We start from the raw sequence: 19,283 nt of genomic DNA, 5'->3' as shown, positions 1-19,283 counted from the left end.
TACTATTTTATCATTCCAAGACCTTACCGGCCTATTTGAAATTGAATATGAGACACACTACTAAAACATCAACCCGAGATCGGTTTAAAACTTGCAGAAAGGGCGTTCGCGTTACAATCAATCGTCAATGTCATAAACATAAGACTTTCGGTCCTATCCACCTTATGAAAGGATTACAAGCCTAAAACGCTTTTGTCTTCAAAACATTGGTGTTTTCACCCATCAGATAATGGATGTTAAATCAAATACCTCACGAGATGACTATTTATTATTATTTTATTAATTTTATAATACAAACGAAGTTAATTTCACTTGTTTCTATATCGTTTTAGGTAGTGAAACCAAATACATACATAGGCTCTTGAGACCTTGAATCACGAAACTACGATTTATTTTTCATTTTACTGCGAACAAGAAAATATTTAAAATCCTACTACACAAGTATCTCAGAATGAAATCTTTATAGAACAACTGAGAAAGATTCCTAATTCTTGATAATTTTTTTAGAACTTCTATACGACTTGGACTAAGTAAATACTTTTATTGTGTCACCGAAGACTGCTACATAAACAATGACTTTAAAGGGAGAGATTAGGAGTCTCATGACACTTTCTACGAGTAAAACTCTCTCTCTCTCTCTCTCTCTCTCTCTCTCTCTCTCTCTCTCTCTCTCTCTCTCTCTCTCTCTCTCTCTCTCTGTATTTGGTGTTATTCTTTTGTTGTAATTATTCACGTCTTGGATACACGAATGCCATGTTATTATTATTATTATTATTATTATTATTATTACTTGCTAAGCTACAACCCTAGTTGGAAAAGCAGCATACTATAATCCCAAGGGCTCCAACAGGGAAAATAGTCTAGAGAGGAAAGGAAATAAAAAGACATCGAACAGTATTAGGCCTACTATTAACAATCATATCACGTCCTTATTCACAAATTATAGCACAGTATTATGGCTCTATCTTCTGCAATTGCTATTATTTTATATATTCAATATTCTGAATGTTTGTCTTTCGAAAAAAATGCTTATTTCTCCAATTACCCAGTTACGTGTTATGGAGGTATAACCTAATTAGTTCCTGGGTATATATTTTCTTGTCTTACATTAGTGCATGTAACAAAATCATATTCATAAAAGGATTTCTCTCTCTCTATCTCTCTCTCTCTCTCTCTCTCTCTCTCTCTCTCTCTCTCTCTCTCTCTCTCTCTCTCACTTCGATACCCAACCACCTCTCTAGCTATTTGGAACAACCTGTTTATAGGCCTAAAATAACCGGTTCACCTACCTGGCAATCAACTTTTCTTGGCGAAAGCTGTTCAAATCTAGGTGTATGGCAACTTTTCTGTGAAGATCAAAAGCTAACGAATAGCAAGACATTCTCTCTACCAGCCAAGAATGAAAGATCGATAAGACATTCGTCGTACGAACCAAAGTCTAAAATTAGACTCCGGTACGGACTGACCTACCTGATAGTTATTTGCATTGCCAGGCGTCCTTTTTTTTTAACTTTTAATTCTTTTTTGTCTTTCCCCACCTCGCTGTTCAACTTCTTCATTTACTTTATAATTCTCTATTCGCTTAAAAATCCCTAGGAATCCAGAAATAAGGCAGCTGTTATCTCATTGATTGTTCGTCTTATTGAAACATACTTTAAAATGATTTGCCTGGTCCTATTACATAGGGGAACCCTGCTCAATACTAGGCCTACATCCCTACACGTTCAGCATGTCGTATAGGCCTACATTCTTAAGTATTCTCTTTTATCACAATGTATAACTGGTGTTTATTGTCAGATTAAATTGCATAAACTGTGCCAAGTTGAACAAACCTTGTGATCATACAGTAAATTAAAGAAATTGCCAAGCTTATGGTTTAGAACTGAAAAAATAGTAGAAAATATGCACCACGGATACTAAAAATGTCATAAATACCGCCTATGTAAATATTCAATCTCTTATTAAAAACAATTCAAATTCTAGAATTGACAAATGAAGAGTATTTTGTTCATTAAGAAACTGAAGACTTTCTTGTTCTCTAATAAATAGAAACCAGTTATACAGTGTGATATGCAAAATACCTAAGAATGTAGAAAATTTCGAGAAAAATTAGTAACATTAATATGAGAAATTCCTTAATCATAACTGAAGCTTAAAATATGTAAATTGTCGTAGTCTTTATTTATTGCATTATCAGATAGTCTTGTTTTGTTATGTTATACGAATATTTATCGAAGTGACTAATGTTAGTATATGCAAATAATGAATTATACATCACAGGGGAAAACCAATATTAAAGTATATGTTTATATTATTATAAATATGTATTTGTAAAATTGAATTTGTAAACTATATTTTCTTAATAAACGTAAAAAAAAATGTCGACTACGATAAACTTTAGTGAGCATCAACCGTGCTGGGCGTTTTTTTTTTTTTTTGGGGGGGGGGGTTTGGAGTCTAACAGCACTTACCTGAACACTTGTACCAAAAGTCATTTAAGCGTTGTGTATTTGCATATTAGGCAGTTACAGAAAATTGAGTAATATTCACGTATGATTTTTAATTTTTAATTCGTGTTTCGACTCTTCATAATTATCAGCAGTACCGATTTCTCTAATAAATCCTCGCTCATGATTAAGTCTCTCTCTCTCTCTCTCTCTCTCTCTCTCTCTCTCTCTCTCTCTCTCTCTCTCTCTCTCTCAAACAAATCTATATATATATATATATATATATATATATATATATATATATATATATATATATATATATATGTGTGTGTGTGTGTGTGTGTGTGTGTTAATTCTAATAATCTCACCCTTTACATCTTTCAGGCAATTTACGTTCTTACGACCAAACTGACTCGTTGGTCGTACAATGGTTTGAGCTAGTTATAAGCACATCACCTCTAAACTGTTTAGCAGCTATTTCAAAAACAAGTGGAAATGTGTTCTTCTTTGACGGCTGCTTTTTTTCTGGTCCCATACAGCAGGGGAACCCCAGTCTCTACAGGACCTCCACTGTCGTTTTACCTTGTTCGTTCAGAGTATTTAACATTTCATATCGTATATTGCTCATTAACTGTTAAATCGTCACTGTCAAAGGACTCGCAGAATAAGAAAGTCTTCAGTATCCTCTTGAAAGCCTAATATCTCTAGTCTTGGGTAGTGCCATAGCCTCTGTACCATGGTCTTCCTTTGTCTTGGCTTTGGGCTCTCTTGCTTGAGGGTACACTCGGGCACACTATTCTATTTTATTTATCTTCCTTTTATTTGGTTGAAGTTTGTATAGTTTATATATGAAATATTTATTTTAATGGTTATCATTGTTCTTAAATATTTTATTTTGTTAAATAATTCTTATCCTTGTTTCCTTTCCTCACTGGGATATTTTCCCTGTTGGAGCCCCTAGGCTTATAGCATCCTGCTTTTCCAACCAGAGTTGTAGCTTAGCAAGTATTAGTAATAATATTTTCCCTTTTGGAGCTCCTAGGCTTATAGCATCCTGCTTTTCCAACCAGGGTTGCAGCTTAGCAAGTAATAGTAATAATAATAATAATAATAATAATAATAATAGTAATCATTCGGATGTCTCGTGGGAGCTTATTGTATAGTCTTGGGGCCACATATTTAAAGGGCTCTAGACAGTCTAGAGTCTAGACTCTAGAGCCTAAAGTAGACACATATCTAGGTTACAATAGTTTGAAACCATCTGTTACTATTCTTGTGTCAACACTATTTGTTGGATGCGCAATATGGAGCAATTCACTTAGGTATTTTGGATGACCGGTTCTGATTACTTGGTGGGTACATATTTTAAATTCAATTCTCGCTTTAATCGGCAGCCATTGTAAAACAATTTGTCAGGAATTTTGTTATAGACTGGAGTCATGAAATTCAGTGAATTGTTTGAATGTGTCATTGTTTTTATCGTCCGCTCCACTTGTTATCTTCATTATATGTTTGAAGAACAATTGAAATTGTTTATATGAGCATAAATGTCATGAAATTTATGCTCATATTATTATTATTATTAGTTGCTAAGCTACAACCCTAGTTGATAAAGCAGGATGCTATAAGCCCAGGGGCTCCAACAGGTAAAATAGCCTAGTGGGGAAAGGAAATAAGGAAAAATAAAATATTTTAAGAACAATAACAACATTAGAATAGATATTGCCTTTACAAACTAGAAAACAAAAAACAAGAAGAGATATAAGATAGAATAGTGTGCCCGAGTGTACCCTCAAGCAACAGAACTCTAACCCAAGACAGTGGAAGACCATGGTACAGAGGCTATGGCACTACCCAAGACTAGAGAACAATGGTTTGATTTTGGAGTGGCTGTAATTGATCTGGTGAATGGATTAATTATAAATTTAATTTATTTTTATCTTTAACTAGAATTTCCTAAAAAATTCAACTTATGAACTCAATCTCATACATTTGAAGAATCATACTGTGTAGTCGATATCACAACACGATATTGATTTTAATATCATCTTTTTTATATCTCTTTTATAGTTTAATTCTTCACTCATTTCCTTATTGCATTTGGACATGTTGCATTTTAATTTTAAAATTATTGGTTGCAGCTCGAAGTTGTGGTGGCCGATGTGGTATCGTCCCTGACTGGTGATCGCCAGACTGGGGTTTGAATCGCTCTCAAACTCGTTATTATCTTTGGTTGCTGCAACTTCACCATCCTTGTGAGCTAAGGATGGGGGTTTGGAGGAGCCCATAGGTCTATCTGCCGAGTCATCAGCAGCCATTGCCTGGGTCTCCTTGGTCTTAGGTTGGGTGGAGAGGAGGTCAGTCTCTAGGGCATTGCCCTGCTTGATAGGGCAATGTCAATGCCCCTTGCCTCTGCCGTTCATAGTGGCCTTTGAACTTTTTTTTTTTTTTTTTTTTTTAAGTGCTTCGATAATACAGACTTGAAAATTAACGTGGAATGCGCTGATACTCCAAATACACAAAAATCTATACGGTAAACAAATAACATACTGTAGGTTCTGTATGGAACAGGGCTAAGGTCATTCATGAATGGCAGAGGCACGGGACAGTGACATTCCCCTATCAGGCAGGACAATGTCCTAGAGATTGGCCATATATACATATAACCAGCGTCCAAGACCCTCTACACTCAAGCTAGAACTAAGGAGGGCCAGGCAATGGCTGCTGATGTTTCAGCAGGTAGACCTATATGCTCCCCCCAAACTCCTCATCCTCAGCTCATAAGGATGGTGAGGATGCAGCGACCAAAGGATCTAACGAATTTGAGCGAGACTCGAACCCCAGTCTGGCGATCACCAGTCAGGGATGTTACCATGTCGGCCACCACAACCCCATGTGATTGGACCAGGAAAACCGCTCTTAAAGTAAAGTTATTTTGCACCAAATGATGCAATAGATAAACTTCGGGCACACTATTCTATCTTATTTCTCTTCCTCTTGTTTTTTATGAAGTCTTTATGGTTTATATATGAAAGATCTATTTTAATGTTACTGTTCTTAAAATATTTTATTTTAGTTGTTCATTACTTCTCTTGAAGTTTATTTCTTTATTTCCTTTTCTCACTGGGATATTTTTCTAGTTGGAGCCCTTGAACTTATAGCTTCCTTCTTTTCCAACTAGGATTGTAGCTTAGCTAATAATAATAATGATAATAATAATAATAATAATAATAATAATAATAATAATAATAATAATAATAATAATAATAATCTTGTTACTGTTCCTAAAACATTTTATGTTGATTCTATAATACTTCTCCTATAATTTACTTATTTCTTTTCCTCACTGGGCTGTTTTTCTAACTAGGGTTGTAGTTTAACTAGTATTAGTAATAATAAAATGACGCCACATATAAACTGATAATCAAAGATAATACGCTGATAATGGAGAACCACCACTTAAAACCAACACCTGCCAAATCGTCAAACGCCTCGAACGCAGTGTGACCGCGAACGTCTGTCCATTAAGTCGTCCAGCGTAACTTCGCGTTTCTTCCCAGTGTTAGATTACCACCGAACATGGCTGATCCGTTGAGTATTTTACGACAGTTCAATGTCAACAAAAAGGATATTATTACCAAGGATGATAACATAATCTTCGGGGAATTCTCTTGGCCGAAGACTGTGAAGACTAATTACCTGGTTTACGGGTGAGTGACGTTTATATTAATTTGGCATTTCGTCGTCGAAAATCCCCTTTGCGGTAGTTTACGGTAACGTTAGCGTTTACAATTTCAACGGGTTTTATTTCTGATGGAGTTTTTCTTCATTTAGATTTAAAAATATAATATATTAGGCGCTAATTTATGATTGGATTCATTTTAAAGTAGATGTATGACTTAGGTGGAAGTCTGTATAGGCTTTGGATGATAGGCCTATACAATTGCTAAATGATCTTAACGGTAGGCGGTTTGTTTTTATTATAGTTCCGGTCAGGATAAAATTTTCAAAGAAAAAAAATGAAATTTTTCCTCGAGGAATCACCTATATTTTAGTATGAAAGCTTTTCCCGTCCGCAATTATAATAGAACCCTTTAGGTGTATGTATGATGGCGGCCACCTGTTTGTATGTTGACGGCCGACCAAGAATACTGTAGTGTAAGGGGGTCATTAGCCCCACCCCCTGTTAGGAAAGTAGGTAAGGACACAGCTTGTAGGTTAGGTTAGGTGGAAAAGTTTAAGTTAGTTGGTTTTAATTTTCTATGCACGTGGAAGGAACTAGCCGCTGATATACAAAGGCTCCGAACTCCTAATCTATCCAAAGTAACAGCAGGCTATGGTAGGTTAGCCGCCCATAACCTGTACTGTACCATCTATGCCTGTAACCCACCTAGGCCGGGTTTTTCCATTCCATTACGGTAGAATGTTCCTGTGTAAGTACGACTAGCTATCCGTTAAGTGATTACGTTGGATCTAAGATGAATGGTTATGTCAGGTTTTGCTATATTCTAATACTGTAGAGTTTATAGCTCGGAGCCTTTGTAGTTTGTTAAGACAGCGTTGGGATCGCCAGAAATTTGAGTAAAAAATGTCAGAAATCGGCTGTTTTTTTTTTTTCAAGGGAATCTTAAAAAAATGAAATATTAATGAATTTACTAGGTTTTTAAATGCTTGTCCCAACAAACTACATAGGCCTACTAGGACAGGGTTGGGATCACCAGAAAATGGAGTAAAAAATGTCAGAAATTGGCTGTTTTTTCACGGGATTTATAACCGAATGAAATATTAATGAAGTCATTAGTTTTGTAAATGCTTGCTCCAACAAACTACATAATAGGACCACTCGGCGCATGAATGTCAGAAACGTGCGAAAATAACCAAGAAGAAACGTGTTGGAACACTAAGAAACCCCTAGTTATCTGCATGTCATTTCATACGATATCAAACAACTGAAATTTCACTCGTTTGTCTCAACGTACTACATACTAGGAACAGTGTGTATGAACATGTTGGAACCCCCCCTTCCCGGCAGACACAGGTGTGAACTTGGGACTTAGGGTGTGCCAAAACCAACCTAACCTATTAGTTCCCAGTTCACAACCCCTTGGCGGGGCCAAGCCTCCGGACCCCCTTCACTGGTCACAACCTAACAGTGGTTCCCAGGTCACAACCCCTACTCGGACCCCATCCCAGGTCACAACCCCTACTCGGACCCCATCCCAGGTCACAACCCCTACTCGGACCCCATCCCAGGTCACAACCCCTACTCGGACCCCATCCCAGGTCACAACCCCTACTCGGACCCCATCCCAGGTCACAACCCCACGCAAAATTTGTAAAAGGCAACAGAACTTAACAAACCCACCTAACCTAACCTATTAGTTCCCTGGTCACAACCTCCTAGCCGGTGACAAGCCTATGTACCCCCCTTCCCAGGTCACAACCCCTAGCAAAATTTGTAAAAGACAACAGAACCTAACAAACACACCTAATCTAACCTATTAGTTCCCATATCATAACCCCTACCCCTGGACCCCCTTCACAGGTTACAACCCCTAGCCCTGGACCCCCTTCACAGGTCACAACCCCTAGCCCTGGACCCCCTTTACAAGTCACAAGCCCTAGCCCTGGACCCCCTTTACAGGTCACAACCCCTAGCAAAATTGTAAAGGCAACAGAACCTAACAAACCCGCCTAACCTAACTTAACCTATTAGTTCCCAGGTCGCAACCCCTAGACGTGGCCTCGGGACCTCCTTCCTAGGTCACAAACTAAAAAAAAATAAGAAAAAATCCTGATCTTATGATAAAGTGAATCGCAAATAAATCTCTCTCCCACACAATAAAAGTGATGGGCAGCACTCGAAATTATATATTAACTAAATTGTAAAAAATATTACTCAGAATTACCTTTATGGGAATACTTTACGGCAAGTATACACTATCGTCCTCAAAGCAGCAAACTGATTGATATAAGTAATAAATTCAAATGCATCACTCAAAGAAAAACGATAGGAAGTACGTCTGTGGGTAGCGTTAGAAACGCTGACCTTGGAGGCTCGGTTAGGTCAATCTTGGATCACGGGGCGTGTTAAATCAGGCGGGCAACAAAAGCAGGCTTACAAGCGCACGAGAAAGGAAGGTTACTTCGGCTGGGATGATTGATACTAGGCCTAGCTTGATCCTCCTAAACATTTTGACTAGATATTGCCTATTCTAACCTTTGTTTGTATATATAACAAATTAGTGGTTCTTCATAATTCCAGAACGTGTCCCAACAAACTACAATCTTAAAAAGGGGGTAAGAATGTAGAATGTTTGAATAGCGAAAACAAGGCTAAACGTCACTAAATTTTGTAAATCAGGCGGCCAACAAAAGCAGGCTTACAAGCGCACGAGAAAGAAAGGTTACTTCGGCTGGGCTGATTGATACTAGCTTGATCTTCCTAAACATTTTGACTAGATATTGCCTATTCTAACCTTTGGTTGTAACAAATTAGTGGTTCTTCATAATTCCAGAACGTGTCCCAACAAACTACAATCTTAAAAAGGGGATAAGAATGTAGAATGTTGGAAAAGCGAAAACAAGGCCAAACGTCACTAAATTTTCAAGCGTGCGTCACCAGCTGATAGGTGAACGAACTACCGCCCAACAGGTGTTATTTTAGTCAGGCAGGATTCAATGCTTGGGGGAAATTTTACGATCGAGTAACTTGGCCTTGGCTTCAGCGACTGATGCATTATAATGACCTTTTCCCTATCAAACATATCATGATAATTATTACAGATGTATTAAATGCCTCTGTAAAGGACGTATCCCAATCAACTACAAACTTAACCGGAAGGTAAGAATGTATATTGGTAGGACAGTTTTAAATTTTAAAAAGAAATGCCTCATGGCCTGTAGCCTGGGATGACACGGGGTCTATCTATCGCGAAATTTTGAAACTAAGCAGGAGCTACCCGCTACTCGTGTGCAGACCCGAGCTGAACTTAGAAAATATTGCCGTGGTAAAGGTAAATCATAATATTATGTAAAATGATAAAGTAACTTCATATTTTAAACATCTGACTTACCTGGTAGTTATATATATAGCTTCACGTCCCTGACGTCACTGCAGAATTTCAAAACTCGTTGCAATCGCCGATTGGGTAGCCAGGTGCACCACCTGTGCGCCCTCTACCCAGGTACTTGGAACCATTCCAACTATTCCTCTGATCTTCCCTGTCACCTCACTGGTGACATCGTTGTAATTTCGCTCGCTTTGGCCTGTGTTTTTTGCAGTTAATTTGGTGAAGTACACTGGCTTTGGCTTTTGCTCGTTTTGGATTTGTTTTTGGAATTTTCTTGGCCCTGATTAGATATTGTTGGTTTGACCCTTGATTGTTTTGATCTCTTTGGATTTTTCAAAATGTCTGACTCCCCTTCGGGTATTAAGAGGTGTGTGAGATGATGTAAGACCCTGCTTCCAAAAGCCTCTTTGGATCCCTACTCCATTTGTGTTAAATGCAGAGTAAGAGTTGCGAGTTGGATGATCGATGTGATGAATGTGTAGTTTTAAGTGAGAGTGAGTGGATGGAATATGACCGCTGCTATATTCGTAAGCTTGAAAGGGATAGGATCAGGAGAAATAAAAGCATGTCTCGCTCTTCTAGGGATAGTTCTCCTCCCCTTGTTAACGAGCCTATTGATCCTTCCCCTGTAGTGGTAATTCCAGATCCCCCTACTGAAAAAACTAATGATCCAACTCTTAAAGACATGATGGTGGTAATTCAAGCCCCTGGCGAAAGAGTGGAATCTCCCGCAGCGGACAGGGCAAAATTATGGTCTGATGTGAAAGAGCTGAAAAGTGCAGGTGTCAGTGATAAAATCAGTGCTGTGGAGGGTGCGGCTGCTCGGACCTGTCGTGCTTCGAGTCCTAGACCTCTTCCAAGCTCCCCAACCCCTGGGAGAAGGAATGTCGACAGGCGAAGGGAGGCGAGAGGTTTTAGCTCCCGAGCAGTTGTCCCCTCGAGCGTACCTGTTGACGCTTCCCAGGACGCTCGCCCTTGCCATTGGAAAGGCGAGGTAAAAGTGTTCCCTTTGTAGTCGGGCGATGCGGCTCCCAGACGGGGCTGGCGTCTTACGTCGAGACCGCTCAAGAGGAAATTTTCCGCTATTGAGCAGCATCGTGTAATGACGTCTCAGGCTCCAGGATGCAGTCCGGAGCGTTTTCCTTCCTGCTCCGAAGGGAGTTCTCCTGCCAAAAGTAGTAAGTTGTCGCACTGGTGGCCATCTACTTCGGTAGGAGACAAAAAGAGGTTGGAAGATGTCAGTCCTCCTACCAAAAGCTGTAAGGTGTCGCACAGGCGGCCATCCACTTCGGTAGGAGACCAACAGATGTCGGATTCTTACATGACTTCTGTACAGGCTCCTCCTCCTCCTTCGGATTGTTACTCGTCTCCGGAACGTTCAGCAGATTCCTTGTGTGACATGGAGAGAGAATTAGTTGAAGTGGCAGCTTCTCCTGTCTGTCCCCAGCAGCAAGAAGCTCCGGATTTAAATGTGCTTCAGGATATGCAGCAAAAACACTCCTCCCTCATAAAGGTCTGGCAGCCTGCAGACAAGGAGAGAGTTACTCGTTATGACACCGAACGTCAAGAATCTAAACGCCAGGCGCCAGAAAGCCAAGCGTCAAGAGGGTCATGACGCCGAGCGTCAAGAGTTTGGTATACTGTACTTCACGCCATGTGTTGGGAAGTTGGAAGTCATGACGCCGAGCATCAAGAAGTTCGACGTCGTGATGCCGAGTGTCAAAACCTTGGACGTCATGAAGCCGAGCGTCAAGAACGCAGAGGTCATGGCTCCGAACGTCAAGATTTTGGACACCATGACGCCAGGCGTCAAGAAATTGGATGTCATGACTCCAGGAGTCGACGTCGAGGAAACAGGACGTCGCTACTTCCATACGAGGACAATGAGAAGAAGGGAACGATGACATTCACCTTTCCCCTGGTAATCCTTTGGAGGATGTTTCCGAAGAACCACCATGCTTCGGCAGACTTGAATAGGCTTATGATGGTATTTTCTGAGGTTTTCCCTGAGAAATTTGTTCCTGCTGCTCCTCGTTCCCCGCCTTCAGAATTTACGCTCGGGAAATCTTCGAAGGAGACCAATTTTACGAAGATGGTTTTGTCTCGTTCATCCAAGAGAGCTTTTAAGGTTATGGGGGACTGGATGCAAACTAAGAAAGACCAGGGAAAAACAATTTTCTCATTTCCTCCGGCCAGATTAGCATCCAGGTCGAGTATTTGGTATGAAACGGGAGAAGCTCTCGACCTGGGAGTCCCTGTCTCTGCCCAAGGGGACTTCTCGAGTCTGGTGGACGCCCCTCGTCGGACGGCCATGAGGAGGACTAAAGTCTTTTGGTCAACTTCAGAGTTGGACCACCTCCTCAAAGGTATTTTCAGAGCCTTCGAAGTTTTTAATTTCCTTGATTGGACTTTGGGAGCCTTGGGGAAAAGGATGGAATCTTTGAAGGATGTTGACACAAGTTCTCGTCCATATTATGTCATGTATGGACAAGGCGTTGAGAGATGGGGCCAATGAGTTAGTGGCACTTTTCTCAGCAGGTATCTTTAAGAAAATGGCCCAAATGTGCTCTTTTCTGGCAAATGGGGTTACACCCATGCAGAAATCAGAGCTGCTTTATGCACCTATTTCCTTGCTCCTTTTCCCGCAAGATCTGGTAAAAGAAGTCTCTTCCACGTTAGCCCAAAAGGCTACACAGGACTTGGTTTCAAAGACAGCGAAAAAGGTTCTACCAACAACCTTCTCGATTCTTAAAACTATGGAGGAAGCACCAACCCACCGGGTTGCTCAGCCCTTTCGGGGGAAAACCTTCGGCAGAGGTAATACCAGACCTGAGGGAAGGAGATCGAAGAGGAGAGGCTCAAGACAAGGACGATGCAGGGTCGGACAGCAATCGTCTTCAGGCAGCGGTAGGAGCCAGACTACGTATCCAACTTCTGGCAAGTATGGGAGAAGAGAGGAGCAGACCTTTGGTTCATTCAGTTACTCAAGGAAGGATACAAAATCCCTTTACTAGGAAAACCTCCTTTAGCAGTAACACCAATAGATCTCTCGGCCAGATACAGAGAGGAATCAAAAGTACAGGCGATTCAACAGCATATGTCGTTTTTATTAGAGAAGGTGCAAGATTTAGGGTTACCAGGCTTTTACAATCGCTTGTTCCTGGTTCCCAAGAACTCGGGGGGGGGGGGGGGGTATGGAGACCAGTACTGGATGTGAGTGCACTCAACGTCTTCATACGGAAGACAAAATTCACAATGGAAACAACAAAATCAGTCCTAGCGGCAGTCAGAAAGGACGACTGGATGGTCTCGTTACAGTGGACCCTCGCTACTTCGCGGTTCGACCATCGCGGATTCACCACTTCGCGGATTTTTTCCATAACCCATATATATACAGTAATATATATATATATATATATATGTATGCATGTATTTATGTATATATGTAGGTATGTATATGTGTATACATATAAATATATATATATATACGCACACACACACACACATATATATATATATATATATATATATATATATATATATATATATATATATATATATATATATATATATATATATATATATATACAGTGAACCCTCGCTACTTCGCGGTTCGACCATCGCGGATTCACCACTTCGCGGATTTTTTCCATAACCCATATGTATACAGTAATATATATATATATATGTATGCATGTATTTATGTATATATGTAGGTACTGTATGTATATGTGTATACATATAAATATATATATATATATATATATACACACACACACACACATATATATATATATATATATATATATATATATATATATATATATATATATATATATCTATATATCTAAAGTAGGAAGATGTGATTTAGTTCTAAGGGAAAAGTATGGGAAATATGTCTGGGTAATAAGCAAAGCTCTACCTCCAGTTTGTTTCTACATTATGATCAGAGATAAATGTAAACAAAACATTGGTTGCCATTTTTTATCGTGCTTTTTAGCATGTTTAGGAAATGCATGATATAAAATCCCCTTTAATATTTGTGCCTGTTTTAGTTTAGGGTACTGTAGTACATGCATTAAGTGTTCTGTACATTAAAGGGTGGTTTGTTAACAGTACTACGTACAAGGGAAGGTTTTAAAAGTCTGAATATACATGTTGAATAAACAGGTAAATATGGTGTCACTACTTCGCGGATTTTCACCTATCGCGGCCGCGACTGGAACCTATCTACCGCGATAAACGAGGGTTCACTGTATATATATATATATATATATATATATATATATATATATATATATATATATATATATATATATATATATATATATATATATATATATATATATACATATATATATATATATATATATATATATATATATATATATATATATATATATATATATATATATATCTAAAGTAGGAAGATGTGATGTAGTTCTAAGGGAAAAGTATGGGAAATATGTCTGGGTAATGAGCAAAGCTCTACCTCCAGTTTGTTTCTACATTATGATCAGAGATAAATGTAAACAAAACATTGGTTGCCATTTTTTATCGTGCTTTTTAGCATGTTTAGGAAATGCATGATATAAAATCACCTTTAATATTTGTGCCTGTTTTAGTTTAGGGTACTGTAGTACATGCATTAAGTGTTCTGTACATTAAAGGGTAGTTTGTTAACAGTACTACGTACAAGGGAAGGTTTTAAAAGTCTGAATATACATGTTGAATAAATAGGTAAATATGGTGTCACTACTTCGCGGATTTTCACCTATCGCGGCCGCGACTGGAACCTATCTACCGCGATAAACGAGGGTTCACTGTAGACCTTCAGGATGCGTATTTCCACATCCCCATCCACTCAATCTTCAAGAAATACCTGAGATTCGTGTACAAAGAGGAAGTTTTTCAGTTTCGGACTAAGCACCGCGCCTTAAATTTTCACAAAGTTGATGTCCAATGTAGCAGGAATGCTGCATTCAAGAGGTATCAGAGCCTCTCTGTATCTGGACGACTGGCTCCTCAGAGCTCCTTCCTACATTCGCTGCCTGGAGGATCTGCAGATGACGGTGAATTTATCAGAGGAACTGGGACTTCTGATAAACAATGGCAAGTCGCAACTGACCCCATCCCAAGAGATTCTGGAGATTCAGAGTCAGGATTTTCGAGCTTTTCTGTCTGCCTCAAGGACGGAACAAGCCCTGGTGAAACTTTAAAGCTTTCTAAGGAAACAGACGTGCTCTGCGAGGGAATGGATGGTCCTACTGGGGACCCTTCCCTCGCTAGAGCAGTTTGTCTCCTTAGGAATACTGAATCTTCGCCCTCTTCAGTTCCACGTCAATCAACATTGGAACAAGGGAATGAGACTGGAGACGAAGTGTATTCCCATATCAGAGTCCATGAAGCAATGTCTTCGGTGGTGGAATGACCCTGTCAAGTTCCAGGAGGGTCTTTCTCTAGAACAGAGGAACCCAGACCTAGTGTTGTTTTCTGAAGCCTCGAACTCGAGGTGGGGAGCAACACTGGGAAAGTTGGAGATCTCGGGTTCCTGGACAAAAGAACAGGAGATGTTCCATATAAATCAGAAGGAGCTGTTGGCAGTCTTTTTAGCTCTCAAAGGGTTCGAGGATTCAGTTCTGAACAGAGTGGTGCAGGTCAACTCCGACAACACTACGGCGTTGGCCTACGTAAACAAACAAGGCGGAATCCACTTGAAGTCTCTTTACAAGACGTCGAGAGAGCTCCTTTACTTGACAAAAGAAAGGAACGCGAGTCTAGTCACAAGATTGATTCAAGGGGAAAGAAATGTGATGGCAGACATTCTGAGCAGAAAGGGTCAAGTCTTTTCAACAGAATGGACTCATCAGGAAGTCTGCAAGAGCCTGTGGCAGACGTGGGGTCGTCCTTGCATAGACCTGTTTGCCACAGCGAAAACGAAGAGGCTGGAGACTTAATGTTCTCCAGTGCCAGATCCCGAATCAATGCACATAGACGCATTCCTCATGGACTGGTCTCACCTAGATGTGTACGCTTTTCCGCCATTCAAAATAGTACACAAGGTGATTCAGAAGTTCGTGTCGCACAAGGGCACCAGAATGACGCTAGTGGTCCCCTTTCGGCCGACAAGAGAGTGGTTCGCAGAGGTACTGGAATGGATGGTGGACACACCGAGAAATCTCCCAATGAGAGTAGATCTACTCAAACAACCCCACTTGGAAAGGTATCACCAAAACCTCCAAGCTCTACGTCTAACTGCCTTCAGACTATAGAAAAACTCACGAGAGCTATAGGTTTTTCGAAGGAAGCAGCTAGTGCGATTGCGAGAGCAAGGAGATCATCCACCATCAAGGTTTACCAATCCAAGTGGGAGGTTTTTAGAGAATGGTGCAGAGACAATTCTCTTTCCTCTTCCAGTACCTCTGCGACTCAGATAGCTGACTTCCTTCTGTACTTTAAAAGGAGGAAGTTTTTGATCTCAACCATTAAGGGGTACAGAAGCATGTTAGCAGCTGTCTTCAGGCATAGAAATTTGGACTTGTATGATAATAAAGATCTCCAGGACCTTCTCAGATCCTTCGAAACCACTAAGGAAGGACATCAGGACTCACCGGCTTGGAATCTAGAAGTAGTCCTGAAGTTCCTGATGAGTAGTAGGTTTGAACCTTTGCATAGACCCTCGTTAAAGGGGCCTCGCCGTGAAGACACTCTTTTTAGTCAGTTTGGCGACAGCAAAAAGGGTCAGTGAAATACATGCCTTCAGCAAAGCTGTTGGCTTTAGATATAATAAGGCTATCTGCTCCTTTCAGCTGGGGTTTCTAGCAAAGAACGAACGCCCTTCACAACCCTGGCCCAAGGCTTTTGAGATTCCGAACCTTTCGGATTTGGTTGGAGAGGAATTAGATAGGGTCCTGCGTCCAGTAAGAGCTCTGAAGTTTTACCTGGAGAGAACGAAGGATTTACAGGGTAAGTCAGAAGCACTTTGGTGCTCAGTCAAAAAGCCTTCTACAAATGTCATAAAATGCGCTATCCTTTTTCATCAGGCACTTATTAAGGGAAGTTCATTCACAATGTAGTGAGGCAGATCTCAAGCTTCTGAAGGTCAAAGCACATGAGGTTTGGGCAGTAGCAACCTCTGTAGCCTTCAAACAGAATAGGTCCTTGCAGAGTATCATGGACACGACATTCTGGAGGAGCAAATCAGTGTTTGCCTCACACTGTTTGAAACAAGTATAGACTCTTTACGAGGACTGCTACACTCTGGGACCATTCGTAGCAGCTAGTGCAGTAGTGGGAGAAGGATCTGCCCCTATAATCCCATAACCTAATACCCTTTTTCTTCTCTTGGAACTGTTGAATTTTTATGGTTGTTTATGGAGACTGGATGCAGTCTTCCCCAATCATGGATTTGCAGTCAGGAGGTCAGTTTGTTCCTTGGGAGCACCCAGAACAAGGGTATTGGAGGAGGTTATACACCGGTTTGACAGCTCCTAGAAGTCTTCAGCTCCCTGGGTGGATCGCTGGATCTCTTAAGGAAAGCGGACATAATGAGGCAGGAGATCATTGAAGTCATTTTCCTTAACAGGTACGAACCCTTAATTGTTCCGTAACTAACATACAACCCACGCTATTTAATATGGGTAATTACTTTCGGCGTAGCTGAAATGACGAGCCATTAGAATTTTAACGAGGGTTTACTACCCCACTGCTAGTTAGCGGGGGGGGGGGGGGGGGGTAGGGAGGCCTCCCCCTCCACACACACACACACCTGTGCTTGAGCTCACTTTGCTCTCGGCTCGGGTGGTAGTCGGACGTGTCCGCTGTCACCCTCGCCTTCTTTGACAGCCATTGTTAATGCTTTTTGCTTTTTCTTTGACAGGTGTGCGTGAAGTTGGCCTCTGCTATGCGAAAGTGTCCTGGATTATCCGACCGCCCTTGTGGCACGTATATGTCGGTGGTCGATACAGACCCTCACACCCTATGTTCTTATTGTAGGGGCCAGCGGTGTGATAGAAATAAAGTGTGTAGGGAGTGGTCTACCTCCCAGTGGGAGAGGTTTTCTCGGTGCCGGAAGAAGAAGTCCAGACGGGATATTTCTCCTTCGAAGGTTTCTTTGAAAGGAGAAAATCCCAAGGGCTCTTCTTCCGTGGCCCAAACCTCCTCCGAAGCTCCCACTCGATCGGTTTCTTCCGAGAAACTGTCGAGTGGTAGCGTAGGCCATAGTTCTGTAGCCCGATCTCGGGGTTTGGGAGAGGGAGTTGCCTCCCATAGCGAGGCAGCTCCTCCTCCTCCCCCAGGGAAAGATTTAAATATTCCTGTAACTAATGATGATTTGTTTCAGCTTTGGGCTTCCTTGGGGCTTGAGGGTTCGCCCTCCAAGGAAGCCTTGTTTGACATGATCAGGTTGGGGGCCGCTATCAAACAATCGCCGACTTTAGCACAGGTTGGTCCTCTGTCTATCGTCGACGTTGTCGTGGCAGAGGCTTCCGATGAGTTATCTCAAACCTCTGCTCATGTTGATCCTGCTGTAGCTGAAGGCTTAGTTTCTCCCTCTGCACATCCTTCAAGGGAGGAACTAAGTCCAACAGTCTCTCCTGCCGGTGATTCTCCCCCTCGGGGGAGTTCACTCGCAGAGACTCCTCTTCGGAGGACTGCTGATGGTCAGCCCGCTGACCCCACGGCCCCCAGAGGGCATATAAGGCGTAAAGCCCGCCTTCCTCTTTGCCGTAGAGGCCTTCCTTCCCCTCACAAGGGTGTTAGGAGGCGCCTCTTCGGTTCATCGTCTCTGCAGTCCTCCGCAGAGGAACCTCGCCGTCGTTCTCCGACTCTCCCAGCTACAACCCTGGACCTCTCTGCAGATCGTTCGCAATCTCCTTCGGTGGAAGGTTGTCCTTACAAAGGGCATGCCGACCTTCCACCCGTCAGACCTGCTGACCTGCCGTTGCTGTTCCTGGCTGCTGACGCACTGTGGGTGCCAATGCATCCCGTTGTAAAACTGGCAATGGTCCCTTCAGGGCATCAAGGGCGTATGCGCAAGTTAATGCACACGTCCCTTACGCGCCAACGCTCACCTGCGCGCAAGCGCTCATCAGCAGAAGCAGCTCCTGTTAAAGCCCGCCAGCACTCACTTGCTCGCTAGTGCTCACCTGCGTGCCAGCACTCTCCAGATCGCCAGCGTGCTACTGCGCGCCCTCATCCTGCTGAGCGCCAGTGCTCGCCTACACGCCTGCGGGCCCACGATCCTCTGATCTGGGCGCAGTGGGGAAGTTAACTTCTTCCCCTGCTCGCCAACCCGCCATCGGTCCTCGCCAGCGCGCCCTGCGCACCCACGCCCATCACCACAGCCGGATGTGCGCTCTCATGCGGGCCCGCGCGGAAGGGATGCGTCTCCTGCGCGCGCGCCCACCGTTATCGCCCGCACGGGCTCTTCGGCCGGACCCTGCGCACACAGTTGCCTTCGCGTGTGCGAGCGCTTATTCATCCTTCAGCGCGCCCTCTCCCTTCGCCAGCCCGCACCCTCGCCCTCGCGCGCGCGTCAACAGTCTCCCGCGCACGACCCATGGCATTTCCCATCGCTTTAGCGGCAGCACGCTCCCCAGCGCGATCCTCAACCCCCCACGCTGGAGGCTGCAGACAACACGCTCCTTCATCTTTTCAGGCGAACCCCCCTTTGGTAACTCCTCCTAGGGATCAGTCGATCCCCTTCCCTCCAGAGGGAGTTTCTGACAGCGCAGCTGTCAGTCAGCAGCCTTGGTTTGGGTCC

The 19,283-nt window shown here is 42.2% G+C and overlaps 1 protein-coding gene across 3 annotated transcripts in view; it reads left to right on the top strand.

The window, feature by feature from the left end:
- Positions 1-5,921: 5,921 nt before the first annotated feature.
- Positions 5,922-19,283, top strand: part of hyx (cell division cycle 73 hyrax) — an 81,881-nt gene continuing 68,519 nt past the window's right edge. For 2 of the 3 annotated variants that reach the window (XM_068354792.1, XM_068354791.1), the window contains exon 1: positions 5,939-6,157. In XM_068354792.1, coding sequence (XP_068210893.1) covers positions 6,027-6,157 — 131 coding nt within the window. In that variant the 5' untranslated portion in view covers positions 5,939-6,026. Of the gene's footprint in view, positions 6,158-19,283 lie in introns of all 3 variants that reach the window. The other variant, XM_068354793.1, reaches the window with a different exon arrangement.

Source organism: Palaemon carinicauda, chromosome 31, assembly GCF_036898095.1.
Source record: "Palaemon carinicauda isolate YSFRI2023 chromosome 31, ASM3689809v2, whole genome shotgun sequence".
NCBI lineage: Eukaryota > Metazoa > Arthropoda > Malacostraca > Decapoda > Palaemonidae > Palaemon > Palaemon carinicauda.
This window is presented reverse-complemented; position numbering and strand designations above follow the sequence as displayed.